At 44.3% G+C, this 26,264-nt stretch overlaps 4 protein-coding genes across 4 annotated transcripts in view; 2 read left to right on the top strand and 2 right to left on the bottom strand.

Annotated features, from left to right (window-relative positions):
* The window catches only part of LOC122619217 (guanylate cyclase soluble subunit beta-1), a 43,664-nt gene extending 30,004 nt beyond the window's left edge, over window positions 1-13,660 (bottom strand). The window contains exons 1-3 of the mRNA XM_043795988.1: window positions 13,393-13,660; window positions 10,863-10,966; window positions 9,916-9,989 (exon numbers count right to left, since the gene is read on the bottom strand). Coding sequence (XP_043651923.1) covers window positions 9,916-9,989; window positions 10,863-10,865 — 77 coding nt within the window. The 5' untranslated portion in view covers window positions 10,866-10,966; window positions 13,393-13,660. The remainder of the gene's footprint in view (window positions 1-9,915; window positions 9,990-10,862; window positions 10,967-13,392) is intronic.
* A 3,809-nt stretch (window positions 13,661-17,469) lies between these two features.
* Window positions 17,470-20,108, top strand: LOC122620335 (adhesion G-protein coupled receptor G2). Its single transcript, XM_043797753.1, has 2 exons — window positions 17,470-18,831; window positions 18,893-20,108. Exons 1-2 carry the CDS (start codon window positions 17,709-17,711, stop codon window positions 20,035-20,037), a joined length of 2,268 nt encoding a protein of 755 aa, XP_043653688.1. The 5' UTR covers window positions 17,470-17,708; the 3' UTR covers window positions 20,038-20,108.
* An 882-nt stretch (window positions 20,109-20,990) lies between these two features.
* On the bottom strand, window positions 20,991-21,899 carry LOC122621968. The gene is made up of 2 exons (XM_043800027.1): window positions 21,813-21,899; window positions 20,991-21,416 (listed from the first exon to the last, which is right to left on the bottom strand). The coding sequence occupies exons 1-2, from the start codon at window positions 21,831-21,833 to the stop codon at window positions 20,991-20,993; spliced, it is 447 nt and encodes a 148-aa protein (XP_043655962.1). The 5' UTR covers window positions 21,834-21,899.
* A 2,929-nt stretch (window positions 21,900-24,828) lies between these two features.
* Window positions 24,829-25,708, top strand: LOC122620779 (proteasome subunit alpha type-4-like). Its single transcript, XM_043798399.1, has one exon. The coding sequence runs from the start codon at window positions 24,915-24,917 to the stop codon at window positions 25,674-25,676; it is 762 nt and encodes a 253-aa protein (XP_043654334.1). The 5' UTR covers window positions 24,829-24,914; the 3' UTR covers window positions 25,677-25,708.
* The last annotated feature ends 556 nt before the right edge of the window (window positions 25,709-26,264 follow it).

Here is a 26,264-nt window from a genome sequence, read left to right as displayed (position 1 = left end):
GAGCTGTAAAAATTAATTACGCACACACGAAGGCAATTTATGGTGCCATGGTTATGGTTGTTCCCTCATCTTTTACTGGATATTGCGTATACGCCGCGCTGGCCTGGCAAATCTGGCAAATGCAAGGCGACACTTAGTGGCTTCCTCGCACCCCCCGCCGCCTTCATTACAAATTCAATTTCCGCTGGACGAGCCAGCCCCTTTAAACTCATTTAAATATTGTTTACTCAGTGACAACGACAGGCGGCCGAAACTAAGTGGCTTAATCTGCGAAAACGGCCAAGGAGCCAAAGCAGCGCCTAAGAAATACGAAAACATTTCGCGCCTAAGTAGCTTAGGCCAACGCCCAAGTGTTTTTGTTTTGCCTCGCGACTGTTGGTTTAAGTTTCACGCGCATTGCCTTTTCAGCATCGAAAGTTTATATACACTGTATATCGGTGTATACTGTGTGAATATCCTGTGTACACATCCCCCAGCAGGCCACTGCTTTGGCGGCTCTCGCGCGTAAATATTATTATTTAATATGCCAATCGCAGGGCCATTCGCAGCCCCACTTTCCGCTCCGTGTGGCTGCGATGTGGATGTGAATGTGGATGAAAAGTGCCCGGCCAGAATGCTCAACCCGAGGAATTTACGCGTCACTGACACGCTCTCTAACTCTTGTTTTCCCGCCCTCGCGTTTCCCATTTTCCCTCGCATTGCCTCACATGACTCTCACTTTTTATGGCAGGGCATTAAATCGCTTTATTATGAACTACTTGTTGACTTTTGGCAGCTCAAACTTTAAGTTGGCTTAGCTTTTGCCTTCGCTTTCGCTAGAGTGTGCGCCTCGCGGCAAACCGCAAAGTGAGTGAAATCCATAATCAATCAGCTAATTCGAGTCTGAGGATGACTTTGCGTGCGGTCGGGTGAGGAATTCCTAATGAGTTCGTTACGAGAAGATGAGCCCGCATCCAATTGTGGTTTCGCCATCTCGTTTCGCCATCTTCGACTTAACAAATCAGCCCGCAGCTGTTTCTGACGTGCACCGCAGAAGTTTGGATGCGAATGCGGGCTGCACATGCAACCAGCAGACAGCAGCGGCCATCCAAATAGGACAGAAATGAAAAAAATAATTGGTTACCTAGATATCAGTTCATAGAAGTTAGTTAATTGGAGGAAAAGTCTATGTCATCTAACATTTTTATAGATTTAAATAAATAGGACCTAAGTATTTTTACCGCCACTGTCTGTGAGTAGTTATGCACTCGCCCATTGAAATGTTTTACACACATATGAACGAACTTAAACTAACCGACATTAGTGCATTTTCTTGGCAGGCACTTAGCCAACGAGCAAATGGAGAGAAGTCTCAGCCTTGCAGCGAGGTGAGAAGGATTCTATACCACTCGTATACTGTGTGTGCCTGGCTGGGTTTAATGATGCCCGCTAAACGCCTGCACTTTTCGGAATAGAGTATGCCACAGTCAGCTTAAGACGAGCCAACTTGCATTTGAAATTTTCCAAGTAGCTGCAGAGAACCAAAATGGAAGGAAAGAAAAGAACCAGAAACGGAAGCGAAATAAGGTTAAAAGCCACTTAAGACTCGGGCAAGTTAATGTGGCACATAACTCAAGTGAGTCACATGTTTTATTGTGCACAAACACACACACCCTCACACTCGCACACACACTCGCACACACAGGATGCAGCCAAGTTGGGCCAGGGTCAAGTCGAATTAGCCAAGAGCATCGCTTTAATCGAATGCCAGAGGCGGCAAATTAACATCGAAATTACAGCGATAGCCCAAACATCTAAGCTGGCGATTAAGTAATAAAAAAAATACTGTTTGCCTCAGGTTATTTGGCATAAATTGAACTACAAAACATTGCAATGCCTTAGTTGAGTCTTGTTTAAATATAACCAATAAAGTAAGTTCATTTGATCTAAAGGGCTTTATCGATTTTAAAGTCATTTAAAGAGCCTCAACCCAATAGGCCCGTTGTTCATACAACCATTTGATGACCCATTTCGGTATGTTTTTTTCTGTGTGCCTAGGACTCCCAGGACTGAGTGTGTGTTTTCGTGGTAATCCCTGAGGCGTGTTATTCAAATCAGGAAGAAGGCAGTGGAAGCCAATTCCCTAGTTTTACTGCTACCGGAAGATCCACCCTGCTGCTCCCACTTTCCCACTTCGCCACTTTGGTGACTATGGTGTGTGGGTGTATCCTGTCTGCTGTCTCGTGTGTATTTGTATGCGATTAGCGTTAAACCGCTGCCAAGCAATTCACATGCAGACGTGATGTACGCCGTTAATGATGAAGGACCAAGGATCTCATCATCATCATCATCATCATCATTATAATCATCATCGCCCTCATCATTGTCACGGCCATTGCCATTGGCATTGGCTTCGCCAAGTCGATTTTCCCGGGGATTAGCATTTTTACTGTCGTTAAGCTGCGGCGGTGGCCACGGGGCGTATGATTAACCTTTAATGCAGCTTGAAGTGTGTGTCGCACACCTAGTGACAAAAGCACAGGGAAGAGGGAGCAGAAGATGATCGAAAAAACGAATGAATCGCACTTTTGGCCAGGCCCATTAATATCTGTCCATATGCAGGCCCAAGCGGTCAGCATTTTTTCTTGTCTTTTTCGTGGTCATTTATTACTGCCCGCCATCGATTGACTCGCCCTCGCCCGTGGCCCTCGCCCTTGGCCATTTCCATTTACTTTTTATCTGTACGCATGCAGTGTGACATCTCGAAATTAGGACATCATTAGCAACTGTCGATGCTGCCAAAGAAAAGCCCTGATAAATGCCGAACCATCCCGCTCCATCGAGCCCATCTCTCATTTGCGGCATTCGCGGTCAGCGCCGCCCCACTGCGCCTGGTTTTCCCATTTTCCGATTTGCGTCTGCTCGCCGCAGGGGAAAGCAAAAAATTAAGCCGCCCTTAACACAATTAGTTTTTAAAGCTGACCTAAGGCGGAATTAAGGGTAAATTAACGTTATTGTATGCAGACCCGATGTATCGCATGCAGCGAGAATGGGGCTGAATATTTTATGTAATGAGAGAATGTAAGGGACCTCAGGCTTTAATGCTCGTACAGAATTATTAAAGTGTGCTTATTTCAGTTGTATTTATTTGCCATTTATCGAGGTGGTTTCCGTTGTAAGCGAGATAACACAACTATTATCAGCATAAAATTCGTAATTTTAAAGTGTTTTGAGTCATAGCTTGGCCAAAAAGTGGCATACGATTATGGAATTGCCTTTTTTATGCAGCTTTTGTCCTTAGTACTTAAATTCTATAATTTTATGGTTATCTTACAAACAAATTTTTTTTTCAAATTTTCGAATTTTGGATAAGAGGTTTCATTATCAATTTTTTTCCAAATTTTTTTTTTAATTTAAACACCATTTAATTAGGAATTTCATTGGGAGCTTAAAAATGTACAACATTCTACATTTTGACGATTTCATGCCTTGTTTTTGACAAAAATTCAGATAAAATGCCATTTTACATTGTATTTCCTAAAATTGCACTGATTTAAAAATGAATTTTAGGCATTAAAATTTCTTTCCCATACAGTTACATCAGCAGAACGATTTCATGCTCTCGACACAAAGTCTAGTAAATGGATTTCCAATCGAATCGAGAGGGAAATTAGGTTTACATTTCCACTGGCAGTGGCCAACTCGCACCCTAACACAATTTGCAATGGCCGCCTATCCGGAAGCAATTGCTTCAAATATGCTGCAAATTTGTCCTGCTGGCTCTGCCATTCAGTCCTGCAGGATTTTTGTCCTAATGATGGCCGTCGGCCAGAGCTGCACTCAAAGCCGAAGCCAACAAAATGGCGCAAATCTAGGAGCAGGCACATGGCAACACTTCCGGCTTAGAGGACGATGTTTCTGCTGCTCATGCAGATGCTGCTGCTGATGCTGATGCAGATGCTGATGCAGATGCAGATGGAGAGCAGTTGCTCCGTGAAATGTCCTGTTTTGCTGTGAAATGCAAATGAGCGGGACGCACTGCCCTTTGGCATCATCGACGTGGGGCAAATCTCGGGCGGAAGTAACAGCAGCGAATGAAAAATGCCTGCTGCCATCGGAGAGGACATGATTTCAATATGCAGATTTCACCCGGCAAGCAGCCCAAATGCAATTTCGAAATGTAACAAATGCGCTCGGGGAGTGTCTTGTGCGGTTTTTAGTTTTATTAAAAAACACTTACACGCACACACATGAGACGGTGGGAAAAGGTTGCAGCAGCCAGCAGCTGACCCTCTCATAAGGGGAAAATAAATTGCTTTTAAGCGACGTGTACGATGTCCTGCCCGCGTCCCCGAAGGACCTCGCAAAAACTAGTGCGCGTGCCGCAATTCGCAAAATGCAATAAATAAAAATTTCAGTGATGCATTTGAGCGCGAAATACGTGCCCAGTCACTCCTCCTGCTGCCTGGCGGGTTATTTAATTATCCTTTGGAGAACAGGCTTGCAACTGCCTGTTGTTGCAAGTTGCAACACTACTAACTAGACATTGCGTATGCGCCCAGTTGGCGCGCAGTTGGCAAACATATTTCGACTGCCGCATTTAATTAAAAATGCCCAGCAGTCGGGCAGCAGTTTGCATAATTAATGACTACTGTATCGTGGAATTATTATTACAAATTAATGGAATATTCGTTGCCGTTTGGTTTTTGCCAAAGCCGTGGAATGCGTAATTAGTTGGATCCGTCAAGTGAACTCCAGGCAGTTCAACCCTCCGCGAAAGTCCAATAAGCAGCTTTTCTGGAGACTAAACCTGTGTACTCAAGCGGTCGGAAAACAAATATTTACCTTTACCTTCTAATTGAAGTTTTGATGAGAAGTTACTGTTAATCATCTTTTATTCCAGGGTTATAACCCTCAAAAGTACGTAATTTGTAAAAGTTATAGATCAATTTATTAGCTTTTTTTAATGAATGAAACCAATCCTAAGAGAAAGAAATTTGTTGAATAATTGATAGGTGTTTTATGATATAATAAAGTTTGCATTAAATGTTCTTGCGTCATCTAAAATATCTTATTACACAAATGGCCATCGATTGATAACCTTTTCCCTTTGTTAAATATCAATTAAATTGTCTTAGTACTAGACTCGTGTTATGTAAAAGACATTTTTGGGTGGCCAATACCGCCTGTTATCTCTCCCCAAATATCCGTTCAGTGAGTCGCTTAATGGCTATTCCATTGCCTGCTTAACGACTTGTCATAATCGTTATCAAGTGGCTGCTCCTCCGTTGTCTTGACTATAATTAGCCTGCTTGGACTGCGTCTTATTTAGATTATTGCACACCATTTGACTTTAACACACGAAAGGACACTCGGCCAAGTCATTGGCCCTATTGACAAGCCATTAGTGGCGATAATACTCGAGTGCCAGCGCTTCGAAGGCGACAGGTCCAACATTGCGTATGCGCAACGCCACCAAGTTTGGGCCGCACGCACGCGACGCATAATTCATAAAGCGATAAAAGTGGAGAGCACATAAAACGCCAACGGGAAACTTTCAACAATAAACCGGGGGATTGTAGTGGATACCATACCATACCGGGATACCGGGATACCAAGATACCAGGATACCAAGTTACCAGGATACCAGGTTTTGGCCAAAAATATGAAGCAATCAAACAGACAATAAATGAAGCAAAGGAGTCGCGACGTCGAGCCAAAAGAAATGCAATCAAAGCAAAAAGTAATCTCGGCGATAAGTGCGAAAACGTGTCAAATGTCCTGGCAAAGGGGCGGAACAGGATGCTCCGGCGCGGAGGCGTGGCTGCAACTGTCATGGAGCAGCTTGCCCGCATCATGGAAGTCAATAAAGCGTAACAATATTTGCCGTGCTCGAAAACAGTTGACAAAATGGCGACGACAGTTGGAGCAGCAATATGAAAATATTGTAAATGCAAAAAGTTGGGGCGCAACTTCACCTGCCAGAGGAAGGGTGAAACCAGCAGTGCTGCGATTTGCTCAACGACTTTATTGCGACTTAAGCTAAAATTGGGAAACATAAAACTCTTTAACATGCCTTTTATATTTATACATATTTGTGTATATCTACCATTAATAAGTGTTTGCGAAAAACTCAAACCAAAAACATATAATACAAGGTATCTCTGTTGTTTGTTTTTAAAACTATTTTAGTTCATAAAAATGTTGTTGACTTGCTTCTTTTTGGTGATTCAAGCTCGGCGCCGACAGCACTGGCGAAACAGGTGCTTCTGCTGTGTTGTTTGTTTTCTTGTTTGAGTTTTTTGTGCTGCCGGCGGCACAGTTTGCATTCCCCAAATGTTGCCAGCTGTCAGCTAAAAAGTTGCGGAGTTTGAGTTTGGCTCAGAACTTTTTTTGGCCCGGCCAACGCACATTTTTGACGCATTAGCACGGACGCCCTCAACTCGTTACAAGCCTCAAAATGCCATTTTCCCAACCCCACACCACCACACTGTACCCCACCCTCCCCCAGATACACACACTCGAGAATCGACTCGAATTTCCATAATGTCTGCCATGAAAATGCGATCGATTTTCGTGTGTTCGAGGGGGTGTGCAGAGCAATGTGAGTGTGGCAAACAACGGGGAAAAAGACGTAATGCTGCGGGCGTGTGTGTGCCAATGTTCCTATGAATATCTAAAAAAAAAAAAGACGACATGGCCAAAAAAGTCAGGTCATTGGGTGAATGTGTGAGTGTGTGGGCGACTAATGGCCCGAAGTAACCAAAAAATAAGCAGGGCGCGTATCAAAGTCGTATATAAATACTTTTGCACAGATACCGCGATGTGAGTGAGTACAAATGCGCTTTTAATGGCAAAGGATTCGCGAGTGCCTGCAATCAAACGAGTGTCCTTTGCGCAGGATACTTGACAAAATGTTGCCTGATTGCTTCCCCACCCACCACCTCGCCCCATCGCAGTTGAATGGAAATTCCAGTGAAGCGCAATGAAGATTGATGGATTTTCGGTATTTGTCAGCTGAAATCTCCCCTTGAACTCAACTCCTTCTCCACGGCGAAGCTAATAAGTCGCAAAAATATTTGGTAAACGGCAATGGCACGTGTTGGCCTCCGAAATGCCCTAAATTTACATTTAATATGACAAGTCGACGTTGACGTGCAACTTGGGCAAGTTTTCTAGCAATTTATCAAGCCCAAGGCTTGATATTCATTCACCTGCTCCCAGGGACGAACAGAGCTAAGATTTCAGGCGGCTAAAAGCTCTGGACACTTAACTAAATTAGTGATATCCTTCCACACGCATTAAAGCGGGCAGAAAAGGATGAGGACGAGGCAGCGGAACCCATTAGCGTGAATTGGCGACTGACCAGCAGCTGCGGCTCATATGACAGCTCAAACCCCATAACCATAGTATAGTATGGTTTAGTATAGAGTTGACTGACATATTGACACACTCGCACAAAGGGCAAATCCAATTCCATCGCCAAGCCAAGCCAAGCCGCGCAAACCTCAGCTCTCGCCTGCGGCCGCATTGTGGTTGTTGCTGTAAAGCATTTTATAGGCAAATCGATTTTTGTCTAAAGTGCCACAAACACGCACGTCGGCAGCAGGATAACAATAACAGGACTTTGCAACAACGCCAGATGAAGAGCTGAGGCAGGAATATAACAATAGCGCGACTGGTCGCTTGCTGTGAGTGTATTAGTTGAACAACTGGCACTCTACTCCGCCAGTCACTCCGGGAAAAGCCTCAATAATCAATTTTGAATCGAAATGATCTAATATTTATTACACTGATTTGAAGCTTTCACAGTAAAATGGAATAATCTGCTTATTGGGATGCCACTGGCACTATAATATATTTTATTAAAGAGGCCAATGTACAAGTGCTGTGCCTAGTTGTCTATCTGCAGAAGCCTCAAGATATCGGCTTGGTTTCATCTTTGGTTTAAGCTGAGAGTCGGCTCCGTTTCCCCTTTGCCATGGAGCGTCTTGTTTGGGCAAATTAATGAGACCCATTTGCAGATTGATGTGCTGCAATTATGCTTCGGGACCAAGTAGCATAAAGCACTTAACGCACTGATTCTGATTAAGTGGGCGCAAACACGAGCGCAAGGAGCCGGCTTTAAGGTCCTGGCAAGTGGCTTTAAAGGCAATCAGCAATGGGCTGACAAAGAGATAGACCGACTTGCAGCTATCTATCAATGCGGTCAGCTGGGTGTCAATCAAGGCAAATGCCAATGCCAATGCCACGATGCCAGGATGCCGAGGCGGGGAAAACCAGACAAACCCCTCCCCAGGGCCCCTTTGCCCATTGTGGCCTCGGCTTTTCCATTCTTTTTCCTCGCTTTAATGATCGCTTTGACAATGCCTTCAAGTGCGAGGACGGCGACAAACGATGTGGCCCATCCGAGGAATGGGTACTGAGAGAGGAGGACTGTGGCCCCGGGCTGAGGCCACAGGACATGAGACACAGGACTTGAGAGGCCGTCTTTGTCTTGGCGCCTCGAGTGCTGGATAATGAGTTTGATTCTCGCTGCAGCTATTTCCCTAGGCTCTGCGACTATGTCTGCGACTGTGGCTGCCAACTAACTGCAATGTAATTAAAGTCATGTCAATGCCGACCCCATTGGCAGCCATTTAAATTGAAGGCTCGCCAGTGCACTGCGAGAAATATATATATTTCATTTTAGTTTAATTTCAGAATTTTGTAGTACCAAATTTGGAAGTTATTTCTAAATATCAGCCCATTTAAAGCTGTCTGATATACCATAATTAATTGAATTAACTCTTGCCTATAACATCAAAGTTGGAGCTAGATGACAGTGCCCTGCGAACGTTGCTATTGTTACCTTTTCCTTCGCAGCAGACCCTTCTAATGAGAAAAGTTCGCCTTGTTTCCCTTTTCCTCGCCATAATTAAAGGGTTGTCTGGGCCAGGATGCCAGGATGCTAGGATGCCGGGATGCCGACACCCGATGCGATTCGCCCCTTGACTGCCTCAATTCATTAGCAATTTGTGAACGTGGCCAATACAAATGGCAAGTGACTTGCGGTTAAGCAATCCGAAATCATAAATCACGGCCAATTAGTAGAGGACTACTCCTTTAGTCTCTCACCCGCGCAGCCATGTAGCCATATCAATAACTTAATTAAGATAAATGCGAATCGCATATACTATATGGGATACTATAGCTCGTAGTCACACTAACAACAACTCACTCCCCAAAGGCGCGTGGCCGTTGCGGGGCGTTGATTTCCGCTAACTGAATACACTGCAGAAAAATATATAGAGGGTTTATCTTTAAGCTTACTAGGCAGGGTTTCAGGGAAAACATTGAACTCAATTCCGATTTGAAGTCAAGTCCCAGTGCCCCAGAAACTTCTTATCTCTTTAACTTAACTTAATAACCTTATTACTTGATTCAATTGATATCCTTTGAATCTAAAAATTGTTTGTAAATAGTGAATCTCCCAGCAGTTTGAGTAGTGTAGATTTTGGCTGCACTCGGAGGCTCGAGCCCGTGGATCTGTGAGCCTGGGAAATCCGTGTACGCATTAATGCGACGCGTGTCCTGCTTGTTTATGCGCCCCCCAGAACAAACGGCCTCGATTAATTTATGTATATCTCAGTATGGCTGTGTGGGCGGGCGGGCCACGCCCATCGACTGAATGTTCATGTCCGATGTGAAAAATGGATAATTAGTTAATTGCGGTACGTGGCAGACAAATGCGGGGGATTTATGTATTTTAGTTATTAATTAAGTGCGTGGCTGTTAATCTGTTTGTGCGGCACACAGCCCTGAAATGAATCGCTGGCCATATGGGGTAATATGAGAATATATGTCAGTGGAAGTGATGTGGCGGCGCAGCATTTAATTGTCGCTTGCTAATGAGTTTGTGTAACTGTTGACTTGGCACTCTTGAGCGCTACTTACTTGATCTTCTCCCATATCTCCTCCCCAAAATGCTTTAGCACCAGCAGCTCCAGAGCGTAGTTAACGAAGCCATACTGCGATGGAAGAGAAAACAGCAAGCGATTAGTACTTATGTTTATGGCCGCTCTCAAACAAACATCAATATTTTCCCTCTAGTGTCTGTAGCTGTAAATGTATCTGTATCTGCTGCTGAATCGTAAAAGCAGAAGCTCTTGGAGTTGGACTTTAATTGCATTCCCAGACGGGACACAAGCTTTGATTCGAGTCGATAAATTTGAAATATGCGAAACCAATAGCGATTGCGCATTTTCATTTTCATTTTCATTTCGTTTAAATGTATCCGAAAAGCAATCAATTTGATTTGTTGTGCGAAATCAAACCACTCCACCCTCAACCCACAAAGGGAGGGCAGGAGAGTAACAGTAGACATACCTCTGCCATCCAGATACGCAGCACAATCAATCGCTTCCGCCGGAAGTAATACTAAACAAGCAAAACACTTGAAATATATTTACATACATTACGCATACGTCTAGTTGGCCGCACATGAGGCTTCGTCCTCGGGCCGCCGCTGTGTTTTCGCTTTCTGTTTGTGTCTACTGTTGCTTTTTTGGTTTTTTTCTACTACCCAAGTTCCCAGCTTTTCTGCTCGGTTGTCTGATGAAGATGTATCTAACCGATATTTGATGTTTATTGCCTTTGTTGGGCGCATTGAAATGTTGTAGCAGTGCAGGAGAACACGGTCCCAAATGCCACACGCAGATGGAAGTAGAGTGAAATGATAAATAAGGTTGTTGGAGATGCTCCGAAAATCACAATCATTCGATTGCATATGTCAGCTTGAGGACTTTCTTAAGCAGTTGTATTGATTTAGCAGCGAAATGTCTGTGTGTAATGTGCTGCTCTATTATCGGGTTTGATTGGTTTTTTAATTAAATTGCACTTACCATTTTAGAGCGTTTTTTTCCTCTTCCGGTTCTCGCTTAATTGAAACGCTCTGCTGGCGTATTTAATTCACTTCACAACGAATATGTTCAAACGCATATCACAACTGAAATTGGACACCAGAATTCAATATTGATATTGCAATTTATTTCATTTTCGCGATTTGTCCGTCCGCCGAACGACTTTCACTGCTCCCCCGGGAGCGCGACAATGAAAATGTAATAAATTATATTTGTTTGCCCAATCGATATGAGTGCTATGATAAACACAAAAAGTGTAATGAAATTTACAATGTAAACATTGCGGTTTGCGCCATAACGAGTGGGAAATATATAAGCAGTGCTTTGGCAACGAAGGCGTTGGAGTGTTATTATTGCACCGCTGCCATTTATGAATATTTAATGCGATCGGTATCTCGCCATGATTATTTCCACTTTTTAATCTTTCAGTCCCAAATACGAAGGCCAACTTTAAACGCCTGCTGTAATCAAATATTTAAATGAGCGCAAAAGAAAAGTCGCTCCGAGTGGCTCGAGGCATTTCCCCAAACTTGGCAGCTACCATTTTTGGGGCCATTTCTGCTGCCACGCTGTTACATCTGCATTTTTGCGGGCTTTACACGGTTGTTTGTGTGTGCTGTTTGTTGCATGCCACATGCAACACGTGCGGAAGACGAAGGCACCACACACCAGCAACCCGCAGCTCAGCCATCAACTGGGTCACAATTTGGACGAGGTAAATGGCCGAATCCTTGGATGCCCTGGAAGTGGGCAACTTTTCCTCTTAAGTAAATAAATGGGAATTTCAATCTTTGCGAAATAAATAATAACCCATGGTCAATTGTTTAAATATTATAATATTTTAGTCCTAAATGTTCCAATAATGTGACTCTTTTTTGTAAATTCACAGAGTAGCGCTGAAATGGCAGCATGGCGTTTTTGAAAAAAGGCTACAAAGGGTGCATACGTCGGTTAATTACACAAAAGTCGGGCAAAAACAGGTAACGCACACACTTTTGGCCAAGAAATTTATGCGCCACGACGAGTGCAGGGCAATTAAGGCATTGCGAACGTTGAGTTTTCACGTTTTCTCGATTTCACGGAGTTCGTGGCAGGAAAGTTGCCTGTGGAAGGGATCGCCTTGGGGCAGGATTGGCATAAGCGAGTGGAGCACAAAATGGCAGCCCCGGCCGGAAAAGTTGGCTCCAATTGAAAAGCGGAAAACTTGGCCTGCAAAGCAATGATAAGTTACAGTTACACGGGGAAAAGCACAGTGAGTGCGGCGAGCCGTAAGGGATCTCCACCTGCCAGGCGGCAGTGCTTTAAATACTTTAAACAAACCAACCAGCCAAACCAACATTCCACCGGCAATAGCTATTTGCAAATGACCTCGGGCCCTGTGACATCCTTCCAATTGAGCGAATTTTAATTACGTGCAGCATTTGGCATTTTGATAACGGTAAGGCACTGTCAACAGAAGGTCCTTGTGCTATTTTCGTGCCACTCGAGAGAGAGAGTGAGACAAGAGTGTAAATAAGTCTCGATTCCCAGGGCTTTGCAAATTGTTTGGCCAGGCTTATTGAGTGGCGAAAGGGGGCCAAAGTTTCTTCGACGGGGCAAGGGCCATTTGTCACTGCTATTTGGCGATGACGGGCACGCCATTTGATAATTGCGACAAAATGACGCCGCTGCGAAAGTAAAAACAAAACGATATTTACTCGGCCCAGTTGAAAAAGTCCCCTGTCCCCCTTTTCTCCTCTTTTTTCCCCCAAAACGCCCGTCGTTCCGCCTGTCAATTTAGCGCTAAACTGACAATAACTGAGTTAATGATGAGCCTGCCATTAGGCCGGCACAAAATGAGGCACAGTGCACACAACATGGCCACGGGACGGCCACAGGATGTGGATGCCGTGCTCTCCGCAAGAGTTGAGTTGCTACACTGAAAGATAGTTTCATAAAGCCATGAGCTGGCCGACACCGATATTATTATACATAAACGGTGGGGTACATTTCAAAGTATTTTATAGTAATTTAAAATGATGTTCCATTTACGATGGTAGGTAATAACCTATTATGAACCTCATGAATCTCGAACTTGTTTCGTTTCGCACAGTGCATCTTTTGGGTAAAGAGAACGGTGCGGAAAATGCGGCAAAAGCAATTGTACATTCAACTCGGTGTCCGCCTGGGCATTTATCAAATATAATGGTCATTCACTATCGTCCGACCAACTAAAACAACTGTCAGCAAATTGCCGTGGGCACGCAAAGCTAAATGTCTAATAAACTTTGACATATTGAGGCAAATATTTCTATTTGGCAACTTTGGCCGAGCGAGAATCGCAGGACCTCATAAATTAAGGACAATGATAGCGTGAAGTATCTGCCCGGGAACCGAAATAAATTAGAGCGCACAGAAGTATGCTTTAATATCCGAGGCCAAATGGAATGGCATTGTGTGTGTGTGTGTGTGTTTATGTATGATTCACAAAAAACAAAGCATGTGTGCATGTGTGTGTGGGTGGATAATTTACATTTGTTTGAGCCGCGCGATTCCTTTTATTGGACGATTCCCTCGGCTTTTGTTTATTTGCAACTTGTGATTTATCTGTGTGTTTGCTGCTGTTTGTTTTTTTTTTTGTTAGCTTCTTTCTCCGGGGGCCTTGCTTGCTTTCACTCTCGCAATAACTTTCCACTTTCACTGGCCGCTTCGTATGATAAGGAACGCGAAACGCGCGCGCGACTTTTCCCAAGGAGTTTTCCCAGTCCGCTACGATTTTCCGCCGCACTCTGTCCGCCGCAGTGAACAATTCGCCTGAATCAGCCGTCGACGACTGAGCGCTTCCTGCCGAAGGAGCGCCGTATTAAAGGCGGCTCGCAGGACACTTGTCCGCTTGTCCTTTGTCGGCTGCCAATTGCCTGGCCCACTCAGCTGTTTGTTGTTGCTGGTCGTCGGGAAAGCCAGGCAGTCGGCAAAGCTTTCCGGCGCCCGAAGCTCGCTCTCGAGCTCTTTCTCGCTCTAGCATGTTCTGCTACCCGCCAACAGATGGCGACTGCCTGACTTCAACTCAAAGTATATCAACTGAAAAGTTTTAAGTTTTATATATATGTAGTAATTTTTATTAACTTTTCAATAAGCAATAACGTTCATATATAGAATCTAGACATCTTTCACTTACCTATTTACCAATAAATCCTAGATACGAGTATTATATATTATATTATCTTTAAGATACGTTTTTGAGAAGCTAGAAAACCTTTTCTACCCCAGCTGACATTGGGCTTTTGTAATTTTGATTTGTTGGCTGCGGATCAAATCACCCGCTCAATTTTCCCCTGCAAGTGTTTACTCTGCATTCGCTCCTCCAGCGCCACCTCGCACCAACTTCCGTTTCCGGCGTTATTTATTGCCATTCTTATTTACTTTCGTGCTGATTTCTGTAACTTGCCGCCCCAGTCAATGGCTCACGCATAATTTACCTACGACAATAGATTTTCGGGCAGCTCCAGTCAAGCAGATGAACATTTCGCCGCTCCAGACGCGGCAAATAAATTAGAGACACTTGCAGTGCAAACGGCAAACAGAAGTGCGCGTACGGCACAGTAATTGAAATTGAATGTGAGTGGGTGGTGGGTTGTTAAGGTGGCAAGGTGGCAAGGTCGGCCAATGGGGCGCACTGGGGCGTGGCTAAACAAGCACCTGTTAGCGACAAAACAGCAAGGCAGATGCACTCGGAAAACCGCAACAGCGGCCGTTGCAGAGCGCATCAATCGGATATTCATGTGCGCTTAGCCGCTGCATAAATTAATTACTCTCCGCAAACATAATTAAATGCATTGTCCAAGTTTTAATTGTGGTGGCTTTTGGCGCCTTTTATTCGCCCCCTCCCCCACACACAGGACGAAAAAGCAACCATTGGCTTCACTGACAGGACATCGCTGGCGGTGACATTGAAGGAGGAGCGGGAGCTGGCAGTCGGGCAACCTGGTATCCTGGCATCATCCTGGTAACATAGTAAATGCGCTGCCTGCAGACTGTCAAAGTCGTTGTCAGTGTGCCGGGGGCTATGACAATCACAAGAACTGTGCCGGGGATACCCTTTTACCCTTTCACCCTTTCATGGTTACCATGAAACCCAAAGAAAGACAACGAAGCTGCAAGTACCCTGAAGTACTAACATAAAAAACAACATATAGAGATGATAAATATTTACAGCTTGCAACAATGTGAATCTATTCTATAGCTATAGTTTCAAGTTATTCCATTCACAAGTTAAGGTACAAGACGGATTACTTAAGACTCGAAGACCTTCTGCTCTGGACACTTGTGGTCGTCACTAGTCATCCTTCTGATTCAGTTTCAGTTGGCTGGGCACTGCTGGGGCAGCTGTGGATAACCGCGAGTTAAAAGCAGCCAACTCATCGAGAGGTCCTGCCAGAATTGTGCCTGGGAAATGGAGCGCGTGCGTTGCAGGAGAAAAATACTTGGGCTACAGCCCCTGGACTCTAATCAAGTTCGGTTGCCAGCAGATGACTATCGGGCTGGCATTTAATTAAGAGGCCGAAACGGAGAAAGGGTTACCAAACTTTTCCGGCACCTCAATTGCTATGGCTGCACACGCCAGCCAGCGTCTCACGAAGATATTCCATTCTGTTTCGTTTTTGTGTAGTTTTTTTGGCTTTTGTTTTTGTTTTTGGGGCGGTGCCCAGCGGGCGTAACTAGCGCATTGAGACAAAGAACAAGTGCATCAGGATAATCGCATCACACTTGAGTAAATAAATTCCTGAAGTGGAACCAACTTTGCCGGAGCACTCCGAAACATGTCTTCTATGACAATGAAATGAAGGACCCTCCGCAGCTCCTTCGTCCTGCGTCTTTTTGTGCCGCTCTACGTGCCAGTGATGATATTGCTTCGGAGCCAAAGCGAAAAGTGGGCAAAAATGTTGCCATAGAAATACTCGTACGTACTCCAACGTTCATCTACTTAAAGTAGGTCAAGCGACCAATTTTAAAAATAATTTATGGCCTTCTCAAACTGTTGCCCAAACTCAATAATACTTATTCTCGCTCGCTCGCTTGTATTTAATTGCCTAGAATTGCCATCACAAATAAGCTTGTATCTTAAACTACTAATTAACTACTACAACTTTACAAGCACAAATTTCACTTTATTGCAATTCAATCGCCTTGAGGTCCACACGTCTGCTGTGAGAATGCTTCCCAGTTGAGGCAAATAATATCCTGGCAATATGATGACATGTCTCAATTGTTGCCTCTTCCATTTGCAGCAATAATAATTGAATCCAAATACTGGCATTTAACCACAGCTTAATCCCTTCCAGGAACTGCAATACATATATTTGGGATAGATTGCAGCAGGGTTATTCAAAGTTTTTGTGTGCTAGAATAAAAGGTAAGGCATATGAATAATAATAATAATAATGGAGGGGCAACACGAGCAGTTTTTCTTATCAACCTGAGACACAGGTGTATAGGAACAGTAGTACTCGCACATAGAGCAATTCATCAACTACAGCTGTGCTTCATCTTCTGCCGCCGTTGACAGATGATGGGGGTTCTCTACAGTCTAGAGTCTAAATTGTCGGAAAATATTCAGACTCGTTTCTATAAGCGCGCGCGAGTTCTCCAAACTCGAGTGGCTACTCAGAAAGTGAAAAAATATCAAGTGATCATTGACGATGTTGGTGGCAGCCATTCAAGTAGCGCATCTAATTATTCACGCCGTTAATTCCATCGACGGATTTGATCTAAAGCACTGGCAAAAATTACCTGGCAGTAGGTATATATTTATATAATTAATAATTTAGCATATACAGATTCTGCTTCTTTAATTGAAATGCTCACCTTATCTCCAAAGATAAAGATTTCACAGCTCGAGCAAGAGAACATTATTTTCGTGAGTAAGTTGAATATCATCGCATGATTTCACGTCTATCTGAATGCAAATATTTGAGTGCCTCTATCTTCACCTTCTAGTATCTAGGGAAGTATCTAAAGGTGGCTGCTTATCATCGTAGTTGACTACCGATCGAAGCAGGCATATGCTCAAAGTTCGTGTTAATTAAAGTTGCATTTTCCTAGTCAGAGAGAGAACAGCAGAGAAATGCTGAAATGGCGGCTATTGTTACTCAAAACAAATAAAAGCTGTTTTTTTATTTATTTGTAATTTCTGTTAGTTCTATATGCATGCAATGGTGTTGAAAGAGAAGCAATTAAACTTTATCAATTCAGAGAATCCCGCTTTTATGCGATAAACCAATTATCATTATTGCTAGGTGCCTGGTATATATATATTTGATAATTACCATTTAGCTCTTTATCAGCAATATTTGTATCTCTTTTTAATTAGGAAGTTTAGTACCCTCGTAAAAATGTGTGATCAAAGTAAACTGAACTACTGTGCATAAATAATTGCCATAATTAAAGTGCTTCAATTATGTTAGACTAATAAGAATAATTTAAGATTTCTTTTAGATATTCAACCAACTGTTTAGAGATATTTCTTGGCTTATATGAAGTATTTTAATGTTACTTTTAACATCCAGAAAGAAGCCACCGTTCGACCTTTGAAGATGCTGCAGTTCTTATCGTCGGCCGCAGAACCAGTTGACCTTGAGCTCTGCTCGAAGTAGACCAGCAATTCAGATACCCACACAGAGTTGTGAGGAGGAAAGTGGCAATTCTTGCAGGCCCTATTCACAGGGATGAGGAGAGGAAAACTCGTTTTATCGCCACTCGCGTTTTATCGCTGCCTCGTCAGTCGATCGCGGAGCTTCGGGAGTGCGACATCGCAGCCTGCGCTCGAGTTGGGTACAAGTAGATAGCACTATGCTGCTGTTTCTCTGGTGGATTGCTGGCTATATAATACTCGCATCTGGGGGCACGAATCCCCCGCTCTACGCCCTGGATCAGCAGAATGTGGCCAGGTGCCTGGACTACTGCCACCTGAAGAACCTGCGGTTCCTCCTCTGCGTGGATGCAGATGGTCAGTTGTCGCACAATCCCTACAAGGACTGCAACCGAGGATTCTGCAAGGCCGAGGACTTTGAGCTGGAGTACGAGACGGATGAGGGCACGGAGAAGCGCATGAATCGCGTGGAGAAAACGAGAGTTGGCCAAAAGGCGAATCTCAGGGATCTCTGCCTGAACGAAAGGGGAATTCCCATACGACGCAGGTGCCAAATTCGCGATGGAAATAGAGTTTGGCAGAGCTTGGATCACGTCACCTGCAGATCGGCACCGGAACTCAGCTCAAGCATAAACCTTCTCGCCGTCAAGAGTCCCCCGGATATGATTAGCCAACTGAGTAACCTGCTGACGCAGTCCCAGGAAAAACTGGCCGCCGCCGATGTGTTTAGTATTTCAGAGATCTTCGATTCGCTGGTCAAAAAACCGGAGAGAAATGCCACAGTTGTAGGCGACTTGATGAAGATCTGCCAGAAAGTGATGTCTACGGATAATGAAACCCTCCGTCTTTCGGCAGACGCCAATGCAACGAATACCCTGCTTAGCAACTTCGAGGATTACTTGGATGAACTCAGTCCGACCATCTTAAAGTTAAACAGCACTACTTTTGCCAACAGCACAGAGTTCACCTTCCATCCCTTCTTTGACATGGGTGTTATTGTGCTAAAGACGAGTGAACTCAGTGTATTTTTCGTAGATCCAGAAGTGCGAAATGTTTCTGGGATAGTGAACTTCTCTGGTGGCAATGCGTCGCGTTTTGAAATGCTCCACCTCTCGGATAATGAGGAAGATATCAGGGCCATGGAAAATCTAGAAAGTGCGGTCTTTATTCCCGAAAAACTTTGGAGCCAACTGAGGAAAAAGGGAGCCTCCTACTTGGTTTTTAAGGTCTATACGCGAGATGCACTTTTTGTGGAGACGGAAGAGGAAATCCAACGACGGCCAACTAGCAATGTGCTATCCATCACAATACCAGGATTGGATGGTGAGTGTTTTGAGGTCATATGTTATGGGATATATGCTATTATGTATAATCTCTTCTTTAGATAACAAGCTGCCTGAAAAGCTGCCGTTTTTCCTGCGCAATGCAAAGGCGAATCAAACTCAATCCGAAGGTGGGTGTGGCTACTGGAACTATGAGACCTGGCTCAGCGATGGAATATCCACCAGTGGCGCTGGCAGCTTGGAAGCCTCATCGCACCCAGTGATTCTCTGCCATGCGGATCACCTGACGCAGTTTACATTTCTACTGGGAGTGAGCAAAATGCAGACTGGTCTGGTAGAGAATGAGGATGATCACTCCTTGGATGTAATCACCAATGTGGGCTTGACCCTTTCTCTGCTGGGACTCCTGATGATCTTCGTCACTGCCGCTGTGTTTAAGAGCTTCCGCACTCTGGCCTCCACGAAGATATTGCTGAATCTGTGTGCTGCGCTGGGTCTGCAGTTGATATTCTTCCTGATCCTGAGCCAAAGCCATTTGCTGGAGCAGCTGGAGGAATCCGAATCGGATCGATGCACCTTGGTGGGAGCCGTGATGCAGTATCTACTGCTGGTCGTCTTCAGCTGGATGCTTATCATTGGATTGCTGCAGTATCAAAGATATGTCAGGGTCATTGGGGTCAATCACCCACGACACTACATACTCATGTCGGCTGTGGCGGCCTGGACTTTGCCACTGATACCCACCTTGCTGGTGGTCTTCCTGGAGCCCGATTCCTACAGGCCCAGCAACTCCTCGATGGACTACCCCATCCTCTGTTATCCTTCGGGATATGGCTTGAGTCTGGGCGTCATACTGCCCATTGGCCTTATCACGGTGGCCAATGCCATTTTGGTGGCTTACATCTCCTGGAGTGTCTATACAGCCCTGTTCAAACGCGATCTGATCTTCAAGCAACTGGGCCTGTTCGTGCTGCTCTTCTTCCTGCTGGGAATCACTTGGATCTTCGGACTGTGCACCTATTTCGACTTCGGAAGGATCTTCGCCTATTTGTTCTGCCTGACGGCCACTCTGCAGGGATTCGTTTTATTCCTCTACTTTATAGTATTCAACAAGGAAAACCAGCGGGCCTGGTTGGGTCTCTGTTGCAATTCGTGCAAGAGGAGCAGGCAGGAAACTATACAAATGCCCACGGACTCGATTTTGCGAGGCCTCAGCCATTCGTCAACGAACAGTACTAGTATTTAGTGTAGTAATACATGTAATGTATTTTTAAGTGTATATTAGGACAACAAATTGTAAATAAACTCTACAAAGTAACCTTAAATATATTTATATTAGTTGTGTGAAATAAAGTAAAATACATATCTGAATAATTTTCATTCATAAAAGGTACCATAATGTTTGCTGGATGATTATACAATCTGCAATCTCTAATCTCGGCATCTATGGCAACCGGATATCATGCCTCTTCGCGTGGAACATGAAAAGTAAATTAGGGGCTACTCATTAAGATAATGATTCACCAGACATTTCAAATAAAATCAGAATGTAAACATTGGTGTTCAATACGAAAGTGATAGAGAGTTCATTACATTACAGCACAACTTCCAAGTTCTGTCATCTTACTTTTGAGTAAATATTAACTGTGAGCTTTAGGCAACGCAGAGCTTTTAGTCTCACTTTGCAAACTTAGTCCAAGACTAAACCCCAAGCAGCAGAGCTTTAAGCTCTTGATTACAGCTACCAGATAAAAGTTAACCGGTTTTGAATACAGCTTCTAACCGTTTGGAGTCAAGTAGTTCCCCGCTCACTTCAAATTTATGACTTCTAATTTATGTAAATGAGATGACAACTGAGTTTTTGGTGAATGTATTTTATAGTTTACGACGTGGCCATGTGGCTGAGTCTTAATTTCGGATTTATTGCATGCGTTCGGGTCGGAAGTCTTAGTCACGGACCCCGGGATGTGGTGGCTTAATTTAGATTTAGATTTAGAGCGAGCTTGGGCCTTAACATAAACAACTAAACTATGGCTAGACTAGCGCTAGGAACCAGTAAGCTTAAAGCCAATTAGCCAACTACTGGTTGGGCATTAAGTATCGAATATCGCGTATCTGCTATCGGCATTCCGCCGCAACTTGTTTTTCGAACAACAAAAGGCAAGCCGCCGCCCAAAGATTCATATGGCTGCCTGAGTTTCAGCGCTTTATCACCACCAACCGCAGCGGTATGTAAGAGCTTCCGGGTACCACATCCTTGCCCTCGGGCAGGAACTTGTGCGCGTAGTCCTTCGGCGTGGGCGTGTTGGGCGGCACGGCGTAATCGAGCACGTTATCCGAGGCCGCGCCGGAAACGGCGGGCGTGCGAACCACCCACAGTTGCATCGCCAGCGGCTTCCTCTCCGCCGCCACCACTTCCGCTTTCCCCAGCTGCACGTTGGCGCGGCGGGAGAAGTGCGCCTGCTCCGCCTGCTGGAAGCGCTCCAGGTGGCCTTGGACTATCCGCCGCAACTGGGCCATCGTGCTGGGCGGGGGCGTGCCGTAGACGTAGGCTCTGGCGGGGGGGCGTGGCAGGTAGTCCCTGGCAGAGGTGGCGGCACTTGCCACTGCCATTAGGGTTAGCAGCTGCAAGACAAATTACACTCAATTAATAACAAATTTAAATAAGCAGACAAACCTTTTAAAACGTTGATGCTTTTATGCGGCAGCCTTGGTTTCAAATTAACTAGCCGCCTTATCTTAAAAGTTAAATTAATTGGTTGCTAAATTTTCAAAAAATTATACTCCAAAGCTTGACAACTAGCCGAGTTCAGTTGCGTTTGCATGGAATTGAACATTTATTATTATTTTCTACACCAATCACTGACTAATCACTGTCAAAAAGCCATTACTGTTTTTAAAAGTTGAATATCAAACGGATTAGACAGTGATAGATTTTAAGTGAATCATATTCATGCGAACAAGTTCTATTTATGAGCAGCATTTCTATCCTTTGAAAGTCATTTTTGGCTGTTGGCTTACCCAAACAAAAGTCCTGTACATGATCCGTGAACTCGTATCCAACACGCTGTTTCGAGGGGCAGTTCCCACTCTAGATTTCCGACCGATCTCCAGTTAACTCAGCGGCAAACTGAAGCGATTCGAGCTTCTGCTGCGCCGACTCGTTTCGAGATTCAAGATCAGGGTCTAGTCTCGAGCATTTACATAATTTCTACCAACTAGTCAGCAAAGCCAGTCGCAGACATTCTCCGTTCGCCGATCTCCATTCTCTGATTGGTATGAAATCTGATTCTGTTTTTATTTTTTTTTTGGCGGCACTGGCACGTGATTTATGCATTTGGCAATCCAGTTGGATCGATCACGAGGTGCCAGCGGATCTGGAAGGTACCATCGCAGACTTTGCCATTTTCTCTTGACCACCAAAGCGATGCGAGTGATAGATTTGTGGGTCGCGTTTTTGGGCTTAGACTTTGGGGCGACTCGTTGGCTGTTCACGCCATTATAATTATGCAAATTCGCCTTGATTCGGCGGCATAAATCAACTTTATGAGTGCTCACTTTACATGGGCTCGGGCTCGGGTCTTCAGCCAGTAGTAATTTGCATAAAAGTTTCTATAAACATATATTAAGCATGTCCAGAGCTTCCTTTGTAGAGCGTTCACAATGGCAATCGATGTATTTATATTGATTTTTAATCGTCGCCTTTTTGATGCCCAACAATGCGCATTAAAAGCGCGTCGATCGTTCGTCTTGACATTTGATACGCTAAGAGATGTCATTCTCCAATATAGTTTTTGATCCCAAGATGGACAGACAAGCACAAAAGAAGCCATAATGCGATTCATATGCTAAGCCATTAAATTGTGGTCGTGCAATAGTGGTTCGACCTGCCTCTGATCGATTGAGATGTTGAAATGGCCGATGATCAATCGATTGAGCAGATTAACATATATATATAAGTCGCCACTTGGTAAATGATCTTTAAACAGTTCTATGACTACGCGATTGATTGTAAAATGGTAATCAGTGGAGCAGAATAGCAGCAGTCGCTAATTTATTTTTCTAATGGGCGATTATGTTAGTTAAACAGTTTACAAGCATCATAAATTAAGGTACCAATTGCTTAGTCTTTTATATATCAACCAAATTATTAGATAAATCTTAACCTCTTTTCACACCTTAACTTAGCCCTTTTACCTATTCATCCAATATATATATATGCCGTTTGTGGCAACCGGAAACCTAAAATTTCCCGCCAAAAGAGTGGGTTTAATATTCGATGACTCAGCGGACCGGAAACGGAAACGCAATTAAAGCTCAACGACTGCGACGCGCAATCAGCTTGTGGCTGCATTACGTAATTACGGATTACGGATTTGCAAGATTACGTCAAATGCAAATATCGACTCGATTGCATTAGCATTTTGATTTATATGCAAACGGAGGAAAGTGTGCACTCCTCTTTCTCGCAGGATTACGTGTAATTACTATGTAAATTATTTATGCAATTAATCTAACAAACTCGAGACTCAACTCGAACTGGCACTGCCACTGGCACTCAACGCGAACGTGGCCCACATGTCCGTCGCCAAATCCATATTGATGAGGGTCGTTTCCGGCTCAGCTCCTCGCACTCGCACTCGTTCATATTTCATATTTCACATTTCATATGGCTTGTGTGTTCTACAAGGGGCGCATCATAATCAGCCATAACCACCATAACCACCATAACCAACATAACCAGCTCTTTGCCTCACTTTTCTGCTGATTTGAGTCCAGCTGGCGCTGAGTGCCAAATCCTCTGTCACATACGCTCGACGTTCGGGGATTCGTCTGTCAGAAAATAAACAAAGAAGGCGGCTCAAAAAAAATATGAAATCGTGGCCGAAATGCCTGAAATGGTCAGCGGGCATGAATGCTATGTAATGAGTTTGATGGGCTTTTGAACTAAACCAAATTGCAGACGAGCGTTTTATTTTTATTCCTGTACCGATACCGATACCGATTTCGATTTGATGATGATGCCAGGACTGGCAGGACTGAAAGGACTTGGCAGATGGAAGGGGGCTGCATGTAGCAGCAAATTGAGTTATGGCCCCGGTTGCCTCATATTTTATGCATGGCAAGGGCAAGCGAATTGCTTTCCAATCGACTTGGCGCACTCCACTTAAGACCACCCACTTCTGTCCGCTTTCCAGGGTGTGGCATCATCATCATCGTTCCAGCCTTTTGGGAGCGGAGCGTCCAGACAGACCCATTACCATTACCCAATCAGCAGCAGGGATCGTAGCATGGATCATAGATTTTATACTGCACTGGCACGACATCCTTTGCGGCTTATCTATATACCCAAAATCTAGGTTAGGGCAATTCAGATGTGGAATGAACTTGTTGGCCAGCGAGAAACTAATTAAGATAGTTGGCCGACTGCAGTCAATTGGAAAAGTGACAGAGCTCTTCGACATTAATGGAGTAGCGTCTGTGGCCCAGAGGCTCTTTGCTTTACCTTTGACCTTTGGCCCCGTTCATAATTTATGCCTCCTGGCCCGCTCGACTCAGTTCAACTCCCTGCTGGCAAATCATTTATCATAACGCAGAGCTGTGCCTCAAATTTGCGACTGACAGCCTTTCCCGCGCCTTTCCATTTGGCGCAGGAAAAATAAGAGGCATTTTGCATATTTAATAAGTTTATGCGCTTTGTGCAATAATCCCCAAAGCCACAAACACTTTTCGCTGCGCAAAATGAGAATAAATGATGCTTAAAGGGAATGGAAAAGTAGTGGGAAGTTTTACTTTGCAAAAGTAAATAAACTGCTGGGTTTAAACAAATAGGAGCAATAAGGAAAGGATGCAACATAAAACAAAGTTAACAATTTTGAATGTTAAATGTGTTGTTATACAAATCTTGTATTTTAATATAAAAGAAATTACACTTTAATTTGTAATCATATTTTTATCACGAAAAGGCATTTTTAATCACCAAATTTTATTGATCTTAAGATCTATAAGTAAAATAATCTAGTATGTGGGAACTTCTCGTTTGCTACCCTACATATTTTCAACCAATCAATCCATATCCAAGCTTTAAATATTCTGCTATATATTTTTATATTTCAACAAACGATGGCGCGTCTGTACGATTCCCGCACCACGATCTTCTCACCGGAGGGCCGCCTCTACCAGGTGGAGTATGCCATGGAGGCCGCCTCGCAGTCGAGCACCTGCCTGGGCATCCTGGCCAAGAACGGAGTCCTGCTGGCCACGGAGCGAAGCGTTGACAAGCTCCTGGACTCCAGCATTCCGGCGCCCAGGATCTGCAGGCTGAACGAGGACACTGCGTGTTGCGCCACGGGCAACACGGCGGATGGAAAAGTGCTGACCACCGAACTGCGACTCATCGCCCAGCAATATGCGTGCACCTTCGGCGAGATGATTCCCTGCGAGCAGTTGGTCACGAACCTGTGCGACATAAAGCAGGCGTATACGCAATATGGCGGCAAGCGACCCTTCGGCGTGTCCTTGCTCTACATGGGCTGGGACTGCCGCTTGGGCTTCCAGCTGTACCAGTCCGATCCCAGTGGCAACTACAGTGGCTGGAAGGCCACCTGCATTGGCCGCCATTCTGGGGCGGCCATGGAACTGCTCCAGCAGGAACTCTTCACCAAGGGCTACGTGAGTCCCTCGCTCGAGGAGGCCAAGGATGTGGCCATCAAGGTCATGGGCATGACCTTGGGCAGAGATAGCTTGAATCCTGCCAAGCTGGAAATGGCTCTATTACAGCGCTTCTACAACACCAGCGTCTTTCAAACTCTAGAGAAAACCGAGATGCACAACCTAATCCAAAAGCATAACATTTTGCAGGCGCAGATCGCTAGGCGAAAGTAGTTATATTATATTTTGCATTTTATATATTTTACTTTTCTGTTTAGAAGTTTAAAAAGTCAAATCTCATATATTCAAAGACCACCACTGTTTATTTAGTAGTTCAAAAAGTATGGGAACAGACAGCAGACTCATGGGAGCTTTTTGCCTTTACATTCCGGGATTTTACGCTCGAATTATTGCAAACATTCAGTTGTTTTATGGCTGTGGCAAAAGCAGAACAAAACTAAAAAACTAAATAAATAAACACACTGTTGGTGGCATACTTTTTGGTTCAGTGTGCAGATAAGCCAATCTCGATGGAGTTGCATGAAAATGCGGCAACACATTCCCGTTTTGACGCAATTCCCGGGGGCCATTTTGATATGGTTGGTGTGGTTTTTAGCGACTATACGGTTTATTTATATACACATTATGTGAAATATGCAAATCGCAGGCCAGTAAAGCCAGCAAATGGAGGGGAATAGTTGCAGCTTAGGTACTAAAGATGCTACATTTCGACTTCAGATGGCGAATGTGCTCTGTGTTTTCCTTCGCAAAAGTTCGGCGCTCATGTGCAATAAACTTGGTAGTTTCTGCGACGTTCAGCAA

Source organism: Drosophila teissieri, chromosome 3R (genome assembly GCF_016746235.2).
Source record: "Drosophila teissieri strain GT53w chromosome 3R, Prin_Dtei_1.1, whole genome shotgun sequence".
Classification (NCBI taxonomy): Eukaryota; Metazoa; Arthropoda; class Insecta; order Diptera; family Drosophilidae; genus Drosophila; species Drosophila teissieri.
The sequence above is the reverse complement of the archived record's forward strand: the minus strand, read 5'-3'. Positions and strand labels throughout refer to the sequence as shown.